Here is a 19,437-nt window from a genome sequence, read left to right on the forward strand (position 1 = left end):
GTGCGAAAACCATGCATAAGTTTGATGCCATCGGGTTCTACATAGATACATCTACGGCCAATTTGGATTGCCTACATGACGCCATCTTGCATTGCCTTTGTTTCCGCTGCCTGAGCACCAAAAAGGTTCACGATAATTTATCTTGGCCATCTCGGATCAAACACCTAGCCACCGTCCCTACATTCTTGTCGAGTGTTGCATCATTGTTGACCTTCACATAAATGGAGGTTTTACCCATCCAACTCAATGCAATGGAGCAGACAGGAACATTCACATTTTAGCCTTTTAAAATAAAGATTACATTTACCGAAAGGTGAAGTCGATATTTTGCTACTTCCTCCGTCACATTAGTAGACTTATGTCATTGGATTTTGACCAATCCTTTGACCAAAAGTTACTTCATAACATATAATTTATGTTATCTAACTCATAGACAGAAGCAAGAACTTTTGTACATGATAATAATGTAAGTAAAATAATTACTGGGTTTGATCAAAACAAATAAAATAAGTTTGGAGCAGTAGTTTGCTTTTTAAAAAGGACCGAACTTGATAGGCTGAAATTTCGAGGGATCTAGCTGCAATTCTCTAGCATCATAGCCTGAGCTTGTGGGAGCGCCGCTGGGGAGCGGTAATCACAAAATCATACCGGCGCCGATGGACGGCGGTGGGGTCGCGCCGACCACGACGGCGTCCTGGCTGGCGAGGCACCGCGAGATGTACAAGCGGGCTACGCGGCACCCGTTCACCGTCTCTATCCGCGACGGCACCGTCGATCTGGCCGCCTTCAAACGCTGGCTCGTCAGTTCCTTCTCTCCTCTCACCCCCAGTTTCCCCCCAGTCTCTTAGGCTTACTCTTGATAGTTGATACACGATGATTACAAGGCTAGGGCGGTTGCTTTTTTACGCGCCGCAGTACTAACCTTTACGGTACATAATCTGTGTGGATTCTTACCATCGTAGTTGACTATGGGTGGATCTTGATTTGGAGCGTGCGACTTTGCACATCGAGTATTCGAGTTACTAGATGAACTAGAGGTTCTTTTATGTATTGCAAAGAACAAAAAGACAAGTACAGAAAGGACTTCATAAGGCTCTGTTTACTTGGCTGCTCAAATTAGCATGTGTGTAGTATTTGCAGTGGTTTGGTTGATTTGGGGTGATTTGGGTGGTTGCTGCTTCAACTCTAATGTGGGAAGAGTCGGCAATTCGAAATGGAAACTGAAAGCGTGCAGGGATAAATCTTAGGGTCAATTGGATCTATGCCACTATAATTTCCAACGGTTGGAGATATGCCATTACAAAAACTTGAGTTGGAGAAATGCCACTCTAACTTTTTATACCTCTATTCATGTCATTTTCTCCAATACCAGCACGTATACTGTCTAAATACGTATAGACATAGCTCCATACGAACAATTTTTTTCCCATCACAAGTCAAACAGTTTTATTTCTCTTATTCCCCACGCATTCCTCATATCCCGTCCCCAACGATGGACTCATATTACTTTTTTTATTTTCTGTAATTTTTGTAGATTTTTCTGAGAAGATTAAACTTTGTGCCAAATTTGATTTTTTTTTAACCTTTATGGCGCCTGGAAGACTCGAATGTACTGAACATTGTAAATAGGGGTATTATGGTAAATACTGTTGTACACGCTGAAATACATGTATTTTATTAACACTTATTGGTCTTAAGTGGACATAATGGCATTAATAAAGGTATAAAAAAGTTAGAGTGGCATTTTTCCAAGTCAAGTTTTTGTAATGGCATATCTCCAACCGGTGAAATAGAGAGTGGCATAGATCCAATTAACCCTAAATCTTATTGTACCGGGGTTCCTGTTTTGGCTTTCTTAAAGCCAGGTAATTGAAATGTTACATCTCGTCTAAAAATGGAAATAGTCGCTCAGTTATTCATTTGGATACGTGGGGGAATTTTAGACGTTTCTGCAGGTACAAGCACAGTTAATGTTGTCAAATTCAGTGTTCTGATTCTGTGAGGTAGACACCTCCGAGAGCATGGCTATGACTAAAGTCTGGTTCGCTCTCTTGATGCAAAAGAGATATAAACTGTTTCTGAAAAGAAACTCCCCATGAGCACATATTCTTATATATGACAATAGGATACGTAACAAAATTATGTGTACTGTCTGCAAAATGTGATGCTTATTGTTACCCGTAGTATCTTGTTCGTGTATAATGCATTCATGTACTTATTTGATGCACACAGCCACACAGGAAGTACCTTACCTTCGAGTATTTACAAAATGTAAAAAGGAAACTATGTTGCATTGTAGTATCTATTTTTGGGAGAAAGCTTAACTGGCAATAACAGGGTCTTCCTCTCCATTGATTATTAGTACTCTGGACTTGATAATTACAAGTTTGGTTCAGACCTCATATAACACACTAATGTAGCTTATTGGTTATTTTCTAATGATCGGTTTTGCATTGGTTATCTTTACTCTTGGTTTTAATGCTCATGGAGGGGAAAAATGAAAATAACCCTGTTTATGTTTTCAGGGTCAGGACTACATGTTTGTGCAGGAATTTGTTGCATTTTTAGCTAGTGTGCTGCTCAAGTGTTGCAAACAATCAGAGAGCTCAGACATGGAAATAATCCTAGGTGGCTTAGCTTCTCTTAGTGATGAGCTCTCTTGGTTCAAGAAGGAGGCTGCTAAATGGAGTGTTGATCTAGCCGGTGTTTCTCCTCTCAGTTCCAATATGGAGTACCGCAGGTTGATCCGTATCAAATATGCACACAATTCTACATCCTTGGGTACCTAAAGGATTTTAACGGTATCATTCATGTTGCCAGGTTTCTCCAAAGCTTTGGTGAGCCAGAAATCAGCTACACTGTTGCAATAACTACCTTTTGGATAATTGAAACCGTGTACCAGGATAGCTTCGCTTTCTGCATAGAAGAAGGAAACAAGACGCCCCCTGAGCTCCTGGGGACCTGCCAGAGATGGGGCAGCCCTGAGTTCAAGCAGTACTGCCAGGCTCTGCAGCAAATCACTGATCGCTGCTTGGCGAACGCACCATCCGATGCTGTCAAGAGTGCTGAAGAGGCCTTCCTTCGAGTACTGGACCTTGAGGTTGGTTTCTGGGACATGAGCAGTCCTGAACGGCAGCAAAATCCCCAAAAGCCGAGCACCGTGCAGTTACTGGAGTAGGTCATATCGTCGGTTCATACAGAAACCTGCATTGTACTGTATTTTCCCCTGTATCTTGGCTTCTCACTTCTCAGGGCTGCTGAGTGAGGACTTCGATGCATCGTTGTAACTTGTAAGTTCATATGCGAACTGAAATAATTTGTTTCTGTGAAACACCAGAGCATATAACTACTGAAAGATCATACTGCAATATCGTTTCACATACTCCCTCCGAGCCACAGTAAGTGTCGGAGATTTAGTACGAAGTTAACAAATTTGTGCTAAATGTCAGACACTTATTATGGTTCGGAGGGAGTACTAATCTTGGACAAACAGTCTTCCTTCCGTCTTTGCATTAAAGCCAAACAATCGCAGCTGAATTCAGAACCAAGGTTCAAAAATAGATCAATCAGAGCCAACTTTCGATCTTGGGACATAATCGATCAATCATCATTAACCATAATATCAGAGCCAAGTTTGGATCTTGGGACCTGTGGCCTGTGGTTTATGGGCCCACCACACTTCCGCTTCGCCACTCTGATTTTAAAGATTATTAACGGTATCAAAATTTATTATCAATACAAATGTTAACATCCAAGTGCATGTCTCAAGCATTCAGCATGCTAGCACTCACGCTCATGGGATCACAGCGGCAGCTCCTAAACATTTTCTTTTAATAATTCAATAATTCAACAAACTAACAAACCTCGCTTTATTGCAAGCCAAGCCAAATTAAGCAAGAAACCAAACTTACACGCCCAAGATGCCAATGTGCAGCCAGCCCTGACGGCAATGGCAGGAGCTCACGCGGCTGAACCGGCTTAGTCCTCGTAGGTGCGGCACTCGTCGGACTCGGGACTTTCCTTGCAGTACTCCTCGAGCGGGTCGCTGTCCTTCTGGCGGTCGCGCGCGTGGCTGGCCGCCGCGCTGAGCTCCTCCACCTCGTCCCACGCCGCCACGCACTCGCCGCCCTCGGGGTCCCCCGCGCACGTCTCCTCCGCCTGCTTGATGCTCTCCGTCACCTTCTGCGCCAGCTCCGGCGGCGTCGACGCCGAGCCCGCCACGGCCACAAGCCGCCGGCCGCCTTGCGCGCGCACCGCCCGTGCCGCGAACGACGCGACGGTCAGGCGAGAGCCCGGGGCCTGGGCCTGCGGGGCGGTTTTGGGAGACGGGAAGGTGGCCATGGTGATGATGGTGGCCATGGGGTTTCTTCTTGACGGGCGAAGAGTGTTTGCAGAGAGGAGGGAAGGGGAAGGTTTTGGTTGGGGTCGGGACATTCGGGTAGACTCGCCGTTTTATGTGGCTGTTCTGCTCTTATCTCCTGCTAGCCAATCGCGTGGTGACATATCAGCCTAGGCAGATTTCCATTCTAGAAGGTCTTGTTTTTCTTTTTTTTTCCGGTGACTCTAATCGAAGAGATTAGCCAGAGGTTCATATTAAGTGCTGTGCTGTGGCCATGCTTCGGGATGGTTACCTTCTTGAGTTCTTCAGACACCAGCAGCTTTCGAGGAACAGTCTAAATACGTATTCTCTCCGTTTCATAATTCTTGTCGAAATATTACATGTATCTAAACGCTTTTTAGAAATAGATATATTTATTTTTTGACAAATTTGAGACAAAAATTATGCAACGGAGTGACTTCGTTCTTACATAAAGAAGAGCATGACCAAGTAGTACATGAAACTAGTGCTAGTGCATATGCATTTATCTTGATTTGAACAAGCACACGTATATTTTTTTCGAACAAATATCCATGCATAAGATTACTAAAAAGATCCATTCATGACAAGCATCAGAAAAAGAGCTAGTCTGCACTCGAGCTCGATCATCTGATGACCCGGTAGGTTGTAGGAACAAACCAAAAGGACCATTATTCATCTAGTACTGTTAGTAAAAGCCTACAAGTCTGCTCAGGTTCATGCAGCAGCAGAAGTACAGAAACCCAAAAAGGACATCTTGAAGAAATGCGACTGAAGTTAAAAGCCAACTTCATTGTTTCCGTCAGTGGTGATCAATCCAATAGATTGGGCAATGGCTATCTTCTTTCTGATATACTCATCATAGAACTTCGTTTTTCTCAACTTTTTAACCGTCGCCGTGATCAACTCCCGAGCTTTATCCTCTGAAACTTCTTTGGTAATGCCTTTCGTGCAAGAATGAAACTCCGATTTCATGAAGGAACAATCACCCTCCAGGGCAAATTTCATGCTATCTTGCCGTAACGGAAACTTGTTCAATATATAAACTTCCTCCAAAGCAGCTCTGAAACTCTTCTCTTGTTGGGTAACCCGCTGCCAAATCTCAAAATAGAGGCCATCAGATCCCTCACACCAAGTAGTTTCATTGCTCATATAATTTAAACACTCATAAAAGCCAATGTAAGCTAAACTCCCCGTGATCTTGGAAAAGCCAGTGGCGATCTTAGTTGCTTGATAAATTCCTCTGGTGCATATTATGTCTTCAATACGAGATTGAGGCTTCATACACACGCATTTTCCCAACCACTTAAGTTCCCTTAATAATGTTATGAAGTACTCCATGTATTCATGTTGCATCTCATAGCTATGAAAATAATTGCGGTACTCATCCCAATCAGCGTACTCACAATCACCATGATTCCGAGGGACAAGACGCTGGTAGTCATTCAGGAGCAAGCATACAGAGATCAGAGTGGAAGAACCAGTCTAATATGCCATCTTCCTCAAAGCACGTGAAAAATTGCATCTTCATGAGAAATGCTGTGGTAAATTCCTCCTTGTTTTTTTTTGATAAAGAGAGGTTTTCCCTCTCCGATTTCTCATAAAGAAACTAGCTACAGAGTGTTCAGGTTCGTCCACACAAGAGAATAGTAGCAAACTGAAACAAAAACAGCTAGCTACCAGAGAACTCAACTCTAGATGAAAAACTGACTTGACAACAGCTAGACAGCTACAGTTCAAAGAAAAGAACAGGCGCCCAACCACCACCTTCTCTTAAGCACAGCTGTCTTCGCTCAGAATACCATCAGCATCAGTAGTTGAGAAAGCACCATCTTCAAACCCAGCATCCATTTTTGCAGCAACAAAAGAAACCTGCTAATAGAAGCTTCATCACCAGGCTATGCGTCTCTGAAGTGGATTCCAGCCCCTCGAAGCCTCAAAGATCTCCCTTGCCACTTGTTCAATCAGCCTTATTCCCCACCTGAGCAGGCTTTGACTTGCTTCCCTTCTCTGCAGAACAGACCAGTTATTAAGCCAGTAACAGAGCAGCTTTACAACCCCAAATGGAGAAGTTAGCCTGGCATTGTTGAAACAAGCCTTATTACGAATATTCCACAGCGTCCAAAGCAACCCAGCAACTCCAACCATCATCAGCTTCTTGGTCTGCCCAGAAAAGGAGGGCAGCCAAGAACTCCAGATCTCCTTAACAGTTTTTGGCATTCCAGGTAAACTGAAAGCACACTTTAAAACATTCCACATAAAACGAGCTAAGGCGCAGTGAAGAAACAAGTGATCAATAGATTCTTCAAGGCCACAAAATTGACATCTAGTATCACCCTTCCAGCCCCTATACTGCAGAACATCTTTGGTTAATATACTATCATGGGTAATTAACCAAAGAAAAATCTTAATCTTTAGAGGAATCTTAATCCCCCACAAGAACTTTTGTGTATAAACAACTGTAGACCACATCAAGTGTGTCTATAAAAGGAACTAACAGTGAATTTTCCATTCTGATTTAAAGTCCACCAAAATTTATCCTCACCAGAAGTGAGTTTCACTTTTTGACACATTTGCAAAATCTTGTGCCAATCTACAAAAAAACTCACCCCAGAGAGTTCTACGAAAACACACCCCAGTCCCCATATTGGAAACCACCGCAGCCACTGAGATCTGTTTACTAAAGCAAATTTCATATAAAACTGGAAATTGAATCATTAGAGGTTTTGAACCAATCCACAGTCTTGCCAAAAACGAATATTCTGACCATTACCCACCAGAAATTTGCACAAACCAAAGAACTTGTCCTTTAAATGAGTATTCCAGACCAGAACATGGAATCACCAGCCCTATGCTTTATTCCCCCCAGGCACTTTCCTTTGATATATCTGTTATGCAAAAGTTTCTGCCAAAGCCCAGAACTATCAAAGAGTTTCCATATCCATTTTCCCAACAAAGCTTTGTTCATAACATCTAGATTTAGAATCCCCATGCTCCCCAATTCTTTTAGTTGGCAAACTTTATCCCAGGCCACTAAATGATATTTCTTGATCCCCTCCCCTTCCTGCCATAGCATTCTTGCTCTAAAGAAGTCCAGTCTCTTCCTTACCCCAACAGGTAACTCATAAAAGGACATCATGTACAGGGGTATACTGCTAAGGCTGGAATTAATAAGGATGTCCCCCCCCCCCCCCCCAGTGGAAAGAATCCTCCCCTGCCAACATCCCAGCCTAGCCTCCATCTTATTCTCAACATTTTTCCAATGCTTATTTCTAATTCTAACAGCATCCACTGGTATCCCCAAGTAAGTGAGTGGAAGCTCACCCCTCTTACAAGTGAAAATGGAACTATAAATGTGTTCTTTATTCACAGCATCACCAAAGCAATATAAATCACTTTTGTGAAGAAAAAAAATTAATCCTGACATTTGCTCAAAAGCACATAGCACAATTTGAGATTTCTAGCACTAGCTACATCATCCTGAATCACGAAAATGGTATCATCTGCATACTGCAGAATGTTAACCCCCCCACCCCCCATCAACTAGTTCAGAAATAATCCCTTTAATTAGCCCAGTTCTATTAGCATTTTCTAATAAAACTGGTAAGGCATCAGCAGCCAGATAAAAAAAAGGAGTGGTGACATAGGATCGGCCAGTGTATGTAGGAAAGTATGGACCAAAGTAGTCATTCACCTGCCTCCTCTCATAATTCCCATCATCCAGTCACACCAAAGATCAAGAAAACCTTTAGCTTTGAGCATTTGATATACGAAAGGCCATTTTATTTTATCATAAGCTTTTTCGAAATCAACTTTAAATAAAATGGCAGATTGTTTATTAGAGTGAATGAAGTTTAATGCTTCATGTAGCACCATAACTCCTTCCATAATATACCTTCCCTTAAGAAAAGCAGTTTGTTTATTTGAGATCACCTCCCTAACACAGGAAGACAACCTATTCATCAATACTTTGGTAATTATCTTAAAGCTGACATTCAACAAACATATTGGTCTAAATTTTTGAATCTGTTTGGCATCCTTGCACTTTGGAATCAATGTAATAATTCCATAGTTTAACCTCTCAATATTAAGTCCCCCCCCCCCGATAAAACTCTATTAATAAAGAAAAAAGATCATGCTTAACAATGTCCCAATAAACCTGATAAAATTCAGCTGGTATTCCACCAGGTCCAGGGGACTTTTTTTTTCCATGTTAAAGATAGCTAACTTTAGTTCATCCATAGTAAAAGGAGCCACTAAACCAGAAATATGGGGTTCACCAATTTGTTTAATATTATGACATTCTAGGCAAATCCCAGCAGTGCTTGAATGTCCAAAGAGTTTTTTTATAAAAATCAGTGACATAAGACATCAACTGATCTCCCCCCTCAATAACCCCCTCATCTTGTTCTAAAGATAAGATTGTGTTCTTTCTCCTTCTCGCATTGGCCTTAGCATGAAAATATTTTGTATTGTTATCTCCTTCCAAAACCTCTTTCTCTTTAGATCTTTGTTGCCACTTTAGCTCCTCCTGCCTTAACAATCTATTGCATTGTAGTTCTAGATCTTTCTTCAACTCCAATAGAGCTGAAGTACGACATGTAGATTCAGCCAGAATATCAAGATCAGTCACCTGAATTGATATTTCCTTCTTCAACTTCTTATACAAAGCATCCACATTCCTATTCCATCCCTTTAGTTTTTTCCTAATATTTCTCAAAATCCACTGCCACCTATCAATAGAAATTAAATGATTTGGAGCAGAAGCCCAAACTTCAGCAATGATTTCTCTCACCCCCTCTCTTTCAAACCAACTAGATTCAAAACGAAACACAGGGTCTTTCCTAAGCTGCACCCCAGAATCCAACATCAGAGGAACATGATCTGACAGAATCCTATCAAGGGCAGTAACTACTGTGAGAGGATACATATCCTCCCAATCAGTGCTCATTAATATCCTATCCAATTTCTCAAAAGTGGGGTCATCATGTTCATTTGACCAAGTGAATTGTCTCCCATTTAAAGCTAACTCTCTCAAGCCAGCCTGCTCAATGATAGCATTAAATAGGAAGCTCCATCTGTTATAACCATCCTCCTTATTTTTCTCAGTTTCTCTTCTTATAATGTTGAAATCCCCTCCCACCAAAATAGGATAGCTACTATCTTGACATACCTGAGAAAGTTCAGTTAAAAACTCCTCTTTATGTTCAATCTGAGCTGCCCCATAAACCACAATCAAGTTCCATCTAACATCATGATTTCTATCAAAAAGAAGCAATCTGACATAATGATTCCCATTCTGTTGTTCTACTATGTCAAAAGCAGAGTCCCTTACTCCAACTAGAATCCCCCCCAGATCTTCCTCTGGATGGTGCCCATTTCCAAGTGAAAAGGCCCCTTCCCCCCAAGTTAGCTAGATCAACATTAGAGAACTCATTTCTCATTGTCTCCTGCAAACCCAGGAAATTTAAATGATGTTCATTAATCAGTTCTCTAATGTATCTCTGTTTAGCCTCCTTCCCCATCCCCCTAATATTCCAGAACACCCCCTTCATTTTTCTTTTTTCTATATTTAAGCAGTGCCTTCACACTAACAATGTCAGGTGAATGTCTTTTCGATTTTTTATTTTTCTTATTCACAAACATTTGAAAACCATCTCCCTCAACAGCAGCATCAAGCTGGTCCAGCATCTAGATCAGCTAACAACTCATCTAGAAGCTTATCGCCAGTTAAGCCAACAATATTGTTACTAGGAACACCTAAATCAGGCGCCCTATCATGTTGGCAATAGAAATTTATTCTAGCTTGCTCAAGATCCTTGAGCAAGCCCACATTGTGGTCCACCATATCTATTGCTACTCCCAAATTAATTCCTATAGTTGAAGCAATTTGATGCAGAGAAGCATTATCAGAGTCAACAAAGGATAAAATTTCTTGTGTAAATTTCTCCTTGTAAGGAACCATTTCCAATTGAGCAAGGCATCTCTAAAATGGAGCGTGTAATGGTCGGCTCTTGCGAGAGCTGCCCTCGCGGGCAGGCGGCCATGGAGGCCCTGCATGCCACCGCCCGTCCCTGCCTCTAGGATTGCCTCCACGGCGATGGTTCCTTGCGCATCCCGGTCCGTCGTTGTTGTGGCGGACCCTGCCTTCTCCACTGTCGTCTCACCTGGCTCCCCGTCTCGACCGGCCTCCAATGCCGGGTCGACCACTTCCGCCCCGATGGTTGGGCCGTCTGCTGCTACGTCCGGGGTGGAGACCGACAAGCTGACCAACCTCGACGTGCCTGATGTTACCACACCAGATGCTTAGAGGGAGCTGGGGACCCTTAACCCTGTGGAGGAAGCTTTTGATGCTCTCTGTCTGTCGGCTGGTTTGTCGTTTATGTGCCCCTTTTGTGTTAAATCTGTTGTTTTTGTCGACCACTGTTGTGCTTTGGTCGTGTCTGCTTTTCTACTCTGTTTGTTGTAATGAATAGTACAACCTCTGCTTCTCGGTCGTGGAATGTCCTTTGCTGGAACGTTCGTGGCATTAATGCGTTTGGTAAACATGATGCGATTCGTGCGCGTATTTTGGAAAGAGATTGTTCTGTTGTCTGTCTATAGGAAACTAAAAGGGTGCACTTTGATCTTGCTTATGTCAAGCAATTTGCCCCTCACAAGCTTGATCATTTCGCTTCGGTGCCGGCCGCAGGGTCTATTGGCAATTCTGGGGGCCCGATCACGATCTGGGATGTGGCTCTTTTTAGTGGCACCATCATTGACTCGCTCCCCTTCGCCCTCCATGTGATGCTCAGATCCCACATGTCGGCCGATTGCTTTCACATCGTCAACGTCTATGGCCCTTGCTCTGCGGATGCGAGGTCGGAGTTCCTGGACTGGCTGTGCTCTCTCGATATTGGGGATAGGCAGGATTGGCTCTTCATTGGTGACTTCAACCTCTATCGCTCCCTGGACAATTGTAACCGCCCGGGTGGCAATATTCAGGACATTCTCAGCTTCAACAACGTCTTAGTTGCTCTCGAACTCAATGAACTCCCCATTCTTGGGCGTGCCTTTACCTGGAGTAACATGCAAGAAGATCACCTCTTGGAGCAAGTTGATTGGTTCTTTACCTCCAACGCTTGGGTCGTCAACCATCCTAATACTTCTGTTAGACCTCTTGTTCGAACTACCTCTGATCACGTTCCCTGTGTGGTTAGTATATCTACTTATATCCCCAAGCCTACTGTCTTTCGTTTTGAGAATTATTGGATTCATATGCCCGGTTTCCTTGACGTCGTCAGTACATTTTGGAACCTGCCGGTTCGTGCCAACAGTGTGGCTGGCGGAGTTGTGGCACGTCTCAAGGCTGTGCGTAGGGGGCTTAAGTTGTGGAGCAAGCGTTCCCCTCACCTGGATGTTTGGATTGGCAATAGTGAAATGGTGATTGTTGAGCTGGACTGTCTGGAAGAACTTAGGCCTCCCGCTTCCTATGAGTTCAATTTCAGAATTTTACTTAAGGCTCATGTGGCTAGGCTCAGAAATCTGAAAAAAAAAATCATTTGGAAGCAGAGGTTCTCTATTCACTAGGCCAAACTAGGAGATGAATGCACCAAATTCTTCCACGCTTGGGCCACCAAAGCCCATCGGCGCAACACCATCCCTCAGCTGCGTGGCCCAGATGGTTCTGTGGCAGACTCGCATCAAGATAAGGCCCAAGCCCTCTGGCTAACCTTCAGGGACCGCTTGGGCCAGGCCGAGCCTTGCGTCCTGATTCCGGAAATTGCAGCCCTTATCCGTCATCACCCTGGATTGGATGATCTGTTGGCCCCGTTCTCTCAGGATGAAATCGATGCCGTGGTTAGGCTTTCCCCTTGTGACCGAGCTCCCGGCCCTGATGGCTTCAATGGTCAGTTTTTTAAGTCCTACTGGCAGATCATCAGATTTGAGATTTATGAAATGTGAAATGAGTTCTACCTCAACAATGTCAGTCTTCGCTGCATCAACTCCTCCTTCATCACCCTGATTCCCAAGGTTCTGTCCCCAGAGTCTGTCAATGACTTCCGGCCCATTTCACTCCTCAACACCTGCCTCAAACTGATCACCAAGATTCTTTCCTTCCGTCTGCAAAGGGTCATTCTGCAACTTGTTCATGCCAACCAATATGGTTTCCTCCAGAGTCGCACCATTCAGGATTGTCTCGCCTGGACCTTGGAGTATATACATCAGTGCAAGCATTCACGCGGAGAGATTGTGGTTATCAAGCTAGACTTTGAGAAGGCCTTTGATTTGATTGATCACTCGGCCATCATTGCCATTCTTCCGAATCTTGGTTTCGATGGCCGATGGGTTGGCTAGATTGAGAACCTGCTTACTTCAGGTTCCTCTTCCATCCTTCTTAATGGTATCCGGGGAAAGCAGTTCAGTTGTCTCCGTGGGGTCCGTCTGGGCGATCCGCTCCCCCCCCCCCCCTTATGTTTGTCATTGCTGCAGATCTCCTGCAACTCATCATCAACCGCGCTTTCAACCTGAATCTTCTTGGCCTTCCTATCCCGAATGGCGATGAGCACTTCCCGATTGTCCCATATGCGGACGACACCCTGATCGTTATGCAAGCCTCCAGCTTTCATCTTCTCTGCCTTAAATCCCTCCTGGAGTCGTTTCATCAGGCAACGGGTCTGATGGTGAACTATTCCAAGTCCTGCCTCATTCCCATCAATGTCTCCGAGCAGAAAACTCAAGTTTTGGCTGGCACTCTTCGATGCTCTGTGGGAAAATTCCCGTTCGCATGTCTTGGCCTTCCAGTTGGCACTACCAAACCTAAGCTTCAGGAGCTCATGCCCATCATTGATCGTATTGACAGAAGGCTTGCTTCTTGCTCCTCTTTTCTATCCTTTGGCGGGCGCCTGCAGGTTGTCAAATCGGTCTTTTCTGCGCTTCCGGCCTTCGCCCTTGGTGTCTTCAAGGTCCAAGAAGGTTTCATTGAGGCGGTGCAAAAATGCCACAGGATTGCTCTCTGGAATAAGTCAGAAATCACGGGAAGATGTAAATCTCTTGCTGCCTGGGACAAAGTCTGTGCCCCTAAAGCCTGTGGCGGGCTTGGAGTGCTTAATCTTTCGGTCTTCAATGAAGCTTAGATGGTCAAGTTTTTACACAAGTTCTACAACAAGACGGACACTCCTTGGGTTAATCTTGTCTGGTCCTCTTATTACCTGAATTCGGTGCCCCGCTGTGATAATAGCTTTGGTTCCTTCTGGTGGAGGGATCTGATTCGCCTTGTCCCTGCCTTTAAGGAGGCAACTAAGGTGCTGCCGGGATCTGGCTCTTCCATCGCCTTCTGGCAGGATGCCTGGGAGGATAACCTCCCTCTCTGTGATAGATTCCCGCGCGCTTACTCTTTTGCCATTGATAAGGATATTTCCCTTCAAGATTTTACTGGTGTGGATGATCACTTTGCGTTGTTCGCCCTTCCTTTATCCACCCATGCCTTTCAAGAGCTGCAGGATATCCTCCTCATTTTAGTTTAGCTTTCTCTTCATCATCAGGACCATGACCTCTGGCTATGCCGTTGGGGCTCGGGTGCCTTCTCTTCCAAGCACTACTATTTACACCGCTTTGCTAGCCTCCAGGCCAATGAGAGCACGAATTGGATTTGGCGCAACAAATGCATCCCCAAGATCAAAGGCTTCATTTGGCTTCTGAATTGTGATCGGCTCTACAACAGAGATATGTTGGACAGAAAGTGCTGTAACATGGATGGTTTGTTGTCTTGTGGCCTCTGCAATGGCAATTCGAGGGAAACTAGGGACAACCTCTTTTTTCTTTGCTCCTTCAGTTTCGACTGCTGGCTCCGTATTGGCATCCAATGGCCTGGCAATGCCCCCAACCTCTCATGTCTTCATCGTCTGCGTCTGACCAAGGGGGCCATCCTGCCAGCGATCCATCGGGAGGTCTTTATGTCTGCGGCTTGGGAGCTCTGGAAGTGTAGAAACGACTTTATTTTCAACAATGTTTCCCCCTCGATTAATACTTGGTTGGCCAAACTTCGTGCCTCCCTTGTTTCTCAAAGCTGTAGGTTTAGCAGTGGAGCCAAGGAGGCTCTGCGAGCCAAGTATCAACATGAGGATCGGTTGGCAGCTTCATCAAATATCCACGGTACTCCTCAAAGCCGATATCCTCTCCCAATCTCAATTCATTCAGCTTCCGGATTGCATCGTATGCTTCTTTTGCAATCTTGATTGCGGCAAATTCTCTACTTTCCTGGGTAACACTCACAGTGTTGCCATGGTCATGGGCATCGATAGGACGCCTAATACCAGAGTTGGAACAGCGGGAACTCGTTCTTGTTCTGAATTGTGGAGTGGTACTTTTCGTTGGGAATGATGTACTGCTTCTCGTGTGCTTCTCTCTAGCAACACGTGCTTCAGTTATGTTGACGGACCCTTGAATACTTGAGGGATGGCGTTGGAGTTGATCCGGGGGGCACATCTTTGCACGGTTTTGTGGTATCGAGCCCGTTCCAACCTTCTTCTTTTGCTTCCGCAACATCTCTCCGGGCGAGCCCATAGCCGGCAACGGCTCCTTGCCACGGTGCTTCTGTGACATCCCACTGCTGGAGCGTGTATGCATCATCTCCTCTTCAAGGTGTTTCTGTGCCATCGAGCTCGTACGCACCTTCTCCTTTTGCTTCTGCAACATCTCACCGTGCAATCTTATACTCCACCGCTTGGGCGTCTACCTGCCGTCTCTCCACTTGAGCGCCTGCCCGCCGCCTCCTTTTCATGGAGCTTTTGCGGCATCTCTCCGCTCAAGCCAGCAATGTTGGAAGCCCATTGGATGCCCGGTGGCCGGCGTCGGAGTTGAGATGATCCTATCTGCTTCTGTGGCACATAACCTGTGTACGGATTCTCCTTTTCAAAGGGACAAGTCTGCGGCATTGAGTTTGCAGGCATCTTGGCCTTTCCGTGGTACTCTGGCGGCATCCCTCCGAATCGCAACACAATTTTGCAACCCAATAAAACAATTTGGGAGTACGGGGTACACGGTACCGGCGGTGTTATTGGTCGCAACCTGACGCGAGGAAGTGGTGAGGAGAGCTTTCCCTCGCCAGTGGAAGGGCGAAGACGCCCACGGCGGAGATGCTCACAGATCAACGAGCTCGGAGGGCCTGAAGCGTCGGGGGACACGAGAGTCGGCGGCTGGATCAGGATTTAGGGCACAACGAAGCTAGGACAATATGTTCAGGGATTGAATCGAGATCGGATCCGAATAGGGAGAGCAACCAAGGAAAAGAATAACTGAAATCCAGTTTTTGCGAAATCCTAACCCGAGTTGCCGCCGCGCGCCGGTCGCCTTTGCTACGCCGCGCTAGCTGGTCGATGGCCGGGTCGGTAGCAGGAGAATTGCGTGCGCGTGTTCCTTGATTAGGAGAATCCGCACACGTATAGTACATACACGTTCAGGAAATTAAGATTAATCCATCCATAAAAAAAGGAAATTAAGACTAATCCATCCATTAAAAAAGGAAATTAAGACTGAGTTGCAGACGGGTCACACAGGTCGGGCGTTCACAACTTCACATGCTAAAAAAAGTATGAGATGTTCTAACTTCGATCTCAAGTCAAACTTTTAAAAATGTAGTCAAATTTATAAAAAAAACCAACATCTATATTCTATAAATTTATTTTATTTTATTAAATCCGTAATGATACATGTCTTCATGATAAAATTGTTGGGTGCGGCTATTTCTCAGTCGTCTGGTTTTTAAGTAAAAGGCTTACTTGACGTATCAAAACCGTTGTATTAAGATCCGAGTGTTATTTCCACTCTCCTCTCTCTCACGTGTTATCGTTGGTTTTAAGATCTATAACGGACAGGCACGTAGACTGATCTCTAACTAAAAACCTGTGATTTCTTAAAAACCGATAATTATTTGATATTACATATGTTAGTACATTTTTCTATAAACTTTCTTAAAATTTAAGAAATTTGACTTACGACAAAATTTAAACATTTTGTATTTAGGAATAAAAACATTTAAACAGATAGCAAACCATCTAAATAAAAGCCAAATTATTTTCCATAGAGCACTGCCACATATAAGAAGTGGTAGGATCGCAGAGGCGCAAATATAGACAATTTTTGGTATATGGTTAATCTAGAAAATTATGGCGACGTGTAAACTAAAGCAAATCGGTGCACACAAATTAGACATGCGATACGGTACAAAGTCGTAGTAGGATGACATATCTATCTCGATTGCATGAACATTAAGAAAATCAGCTCAAGTCTAACAGAAAGATGAGTATAATATCTCGTTATTCCCAGTAAATTGTACCGTAAAAGATCTCCTTTTCTCATACTGTTTACGTAAAAGACCGCAGAGTTATTTGCCCCCTTCCACTTGCACATGTAGATGCTTAATTGCCTCTGATTTCGACACAAGATCGTCCGAGCGGAACGAAACCATCGGCGTCATGCATGTATATGCTCTGAAGTCGACGGAGCCAAAGCCCGGCTGATCCGTCAACAGCGAGCTGCGTGTGTTCTTTCGGAAGCATGCATTTGTCCGGCCGGCACCAGCCGCGGCGGTCCGTGCCTCGCGCCCCCACCGGCCCGCGGTGACGACACGCAAGTCTCTTGAGGCGCGCGAGAAGTTTTAATTTGTCGGTCCGCATCACGTACGCATCGACGTCTAGTCACGTACAGTATGCTCGGGTTGTCGCCGGCCCCTTTGTCAGCATCGGTTGCGTCAGCGTCCGTGTCAGGATGGTAGCGACTCGGCGTTCATTAGTTTGTTCCTTCTTCGTAGCGAGCAAGAATAATGGCGACATCTCCGGATCCGCGTTCCATAGAAAAGGCTAAAAGCTCGTCGAAAGGGTAAACAATGTACCAAACCACCTATCACTACCATAACAGCATTCACATACATCGAAATGTTTTTCTTTTGCTCTCGACCGATCTTTCTGTATGCATCTGATCTGCTATCTGCACGTCGTTGCATCATCTCAAATTCTCAGTATATATGTGTGGTTTAGGATTCAGGTAGGTGTACACACAACTTCACCAGATTTTTATTCAAAATATATATGAGCGCACCACAGTCTTTCTCGCAAGGAAAAAAAAAAAGCACACCACATGCAGTCTTACACGTAGTCCAGACTTCACAGAGCGGACCGACAAGTCAGCACTCACGGACGCAATAGCACACATCATACCAGATTACCAGTACAGTAGAAACGCAAACACGCCAACGTAGTTACGTACGTACACACAATATAGTGGAGTAGTAGTAGTAGTAGTACATGGTTCCCGATTCAGCGCCACTCGGGAGGCTAGCTAGCTTCATCGTCCATGACATCATCGGGCGGCTGGAACAACGTCTGATCAATCTCTGGCGACAGCGGCGGCTGGAACAGCATTTGATCAATTTGTCGCTCCAGCGGCGGCTGGAACTGCAGCATTTGATAAATCTCTGGCGGCAGTGGCGGCACTGCTGGTGGGCCGCCGCCGTACAGCTGCGTGAGGTGGGCCGAGACCTCGGGCACGTCGAGGGGCAGGTCGGCGGCCTGCCCGAGCATCCGCAGCTGGGAGTTCCGCAGCTGCAGCACCGCGTAGAGCTCGCGCGCGTGCGCCGCGCGCACCCGGTTCTCCTGCTGGAGCAGGCGGCACTGCTGCTGCCGGATGCCGGCGGCGGCCCGCATGGCCTCGTTCTCCAGCTTCAGGCGGCTCGCCTGCGCGGCCAGATCTTCCTCCCGCTGCTGCCTCTTCATTCTGGATCGCTGCGCCGACAGCCGGTTCGAGGTCATCCGGTTGCGGCGCCGCTCCTCCTCGGTGATCGCGCGGCGGCGTGGCGCCAGCGCCGGCCGCTGCCGCGGAACCATCGATCTCTAGTTCGCTCGTAGAGGAATGAATCGATGTCCGAGAAGCTAGTGACGGACTGACAGTGTACTTGTACCAACACACAGTAAAGGTGCAGAATAGATCGAGCTTGCTTGGAAGGAGGGAAACACACAAGATCACTACAAAGAGGAAACTAATACTTACTAATGTGGTTTTGGATCGAACAAAAACCAAGGTAGGCTTCTGTTCGATCGAATTCTTGTGAATCGTGGGGGCAGATCAGGAAATCACGTAGAGGAAGTAGAGGAGGACGATGGAGAGAGAGTGGAGGCAGCAGATGTGGTGTAGGCTAGGCGCCGGCGGCGTCGACATGGACGGTGCGGGTACCACTTCCGCTGAAGCTTGAAGGATGCGAATGATTAGGCTCTCAGGTAGGAAGGTGTATATATGGGCGATGGTCAGGAGGAGGGAGGAAGAAGAACCTACAGAGACTAGCCAGCCTTCATTTTACGTGCACTCTGTGCGGAACTGCGGACGCGCCGGCCAAATTCGCTTGTGCTGTTGCGTGTGCACCAACCAATTCGTAAACTATAATTACGCTCTTGTTGTCTTTGCTCAATTGGTTTCGAAATCAAGTGTCTAGCTGTCAGTGCTTCAGCAACATGTCGTGAAATTTCCAGATATGCCAAGGAAGTACGTACGCAACTTCCATGAACGAAACAAACCTGGGGTTTAATATCTCGGTATCTCCCCCCTCTGATGATGCTCACTGTTGATTTGGTGAGTTTTTGTTTCTTTAATTTGCCAGGGCTCGAGTCACCAGTTTGTTTTAAACTACAGTTAAATTGGAGGTGAGTGTCCCTCTGTCTGACCAAAAGTGCACCGGTGTTCTTTACTTCCCTGAAACTTAAAAATGGTGCACCAGGACGAACATAGGAGTACACAAGGTCATCAGCAGAATATGCAACTTGCTGCAGCTATACTTCAGTGTTACGGCATGTAGGCACAGCGTATAAGTTGAGAAAGAGTATTATACCGAGCGGTTTCTGTCGATGACTACTATGGAGGTATATGCATGGTCCGGCGCCGACGAAAAGTCGCTCAAGAATCTGGGAGTAATGAGCTCTCATACGTGTTCTGGGGTTAAAAAAATATGCGATGGCGATATCGAGATGTCCTGGCCTTTGCCGGGTGGCTGGGGTGACGAATAGTTTTTACCCCAAGGGCGATGCAAGCAATATAGTACATGTCGTGTTCGG

General features: G+C 45.4%; 3 protein-coding genes and 1 non-coding gene across 4 annotated transcripts; 1 reads left to right on the forward strand and 3 right to left on the reverse strand.

The window, feature by feature from the left end:
- Window positions 1–571: 571 nt before the first annotated feature.
- On the forward strand, window positions 572–3,368 carry LOC100834537 (bifunctional TENA2 protein). Its single transcript, XM_003558035.4, has 3 exons — window positions 572–800; window positions 2,526–2,740; window positions 2,821–3,368. Exons 1-3 carry the CDS (start codon window positions 657–659, stop codon window positions 3,176–3,178), a joined length of 717 nt encoding a protein of 238 aa, XP_003558083.1. The 5' UTR covers window positions 572–656; the 3' UTR covers window positions 3,179–3,368.
- Window positions 3,369–3,378: 10 nt separating this feature from the next.
- On the reverse strand, window positions 3,379–3,475 carry MIR5181E (microRNA MIR5181e). The gene has a single exon (NR_127133.1). It is a non-coding gene; the product is annotated as a microRNA MIR5181e (primary transcript).
- Window positions 3,476–3,695: 220 nt separating this feature from the next.
- On the reverse strand, window positions 3,696–4,433 carry LOC100834837 (calvin cycle protein CP12-1, chloroplastic). The gene has a single exon (XM_003558036.4). It carries the CDS (start codon window positions 4,357–4,359, stop codon window positions 3,979–3,981), a length of 381 nt encoding a protein of 126 aa, XP_003558084.1. The 5' UTR covers window positions 4,360–4,433; the 3' UTR covers window positions 3,696–3,978.
- Window positions 4,434–17,387: 12,954 nt separating this feature from the next.
- Window positions 17,388–18,730, reverse strand: LOC100827640 (bZIP transcription factor 53). Its single transcript, XM_010230412.3, has one exon. It carries the CDS (start codon window positions 18,217–18,219, stop codon window positions 17,671–17,673), a length of 549 nt encoding a protein of 182 aa, XP_010228714.1. The 5' UTR covers window positions 18,220–18,730; the 3' UTR covers window positions 17,388–17,670.
- Window positions 18,731–19,437: the final 707 nt, after the last annotated feature.

The sequence above is a fragment of the Brachypodium distachyon genome, chromosome 1, assembly GCF_000005505.3.
Source record: "Brachypodium distachyon strain Bd21 chromosome 1, Brachypodium_distachyon_v3.0, whole genome shotgun sequence".
Taxonomy (NCBI): Eukaryota; Viridiplantae; Streptophyta; class Magnoliopsida; order Poales; family Poaceae; genus Brachypodium; species Brachypodium distachyon.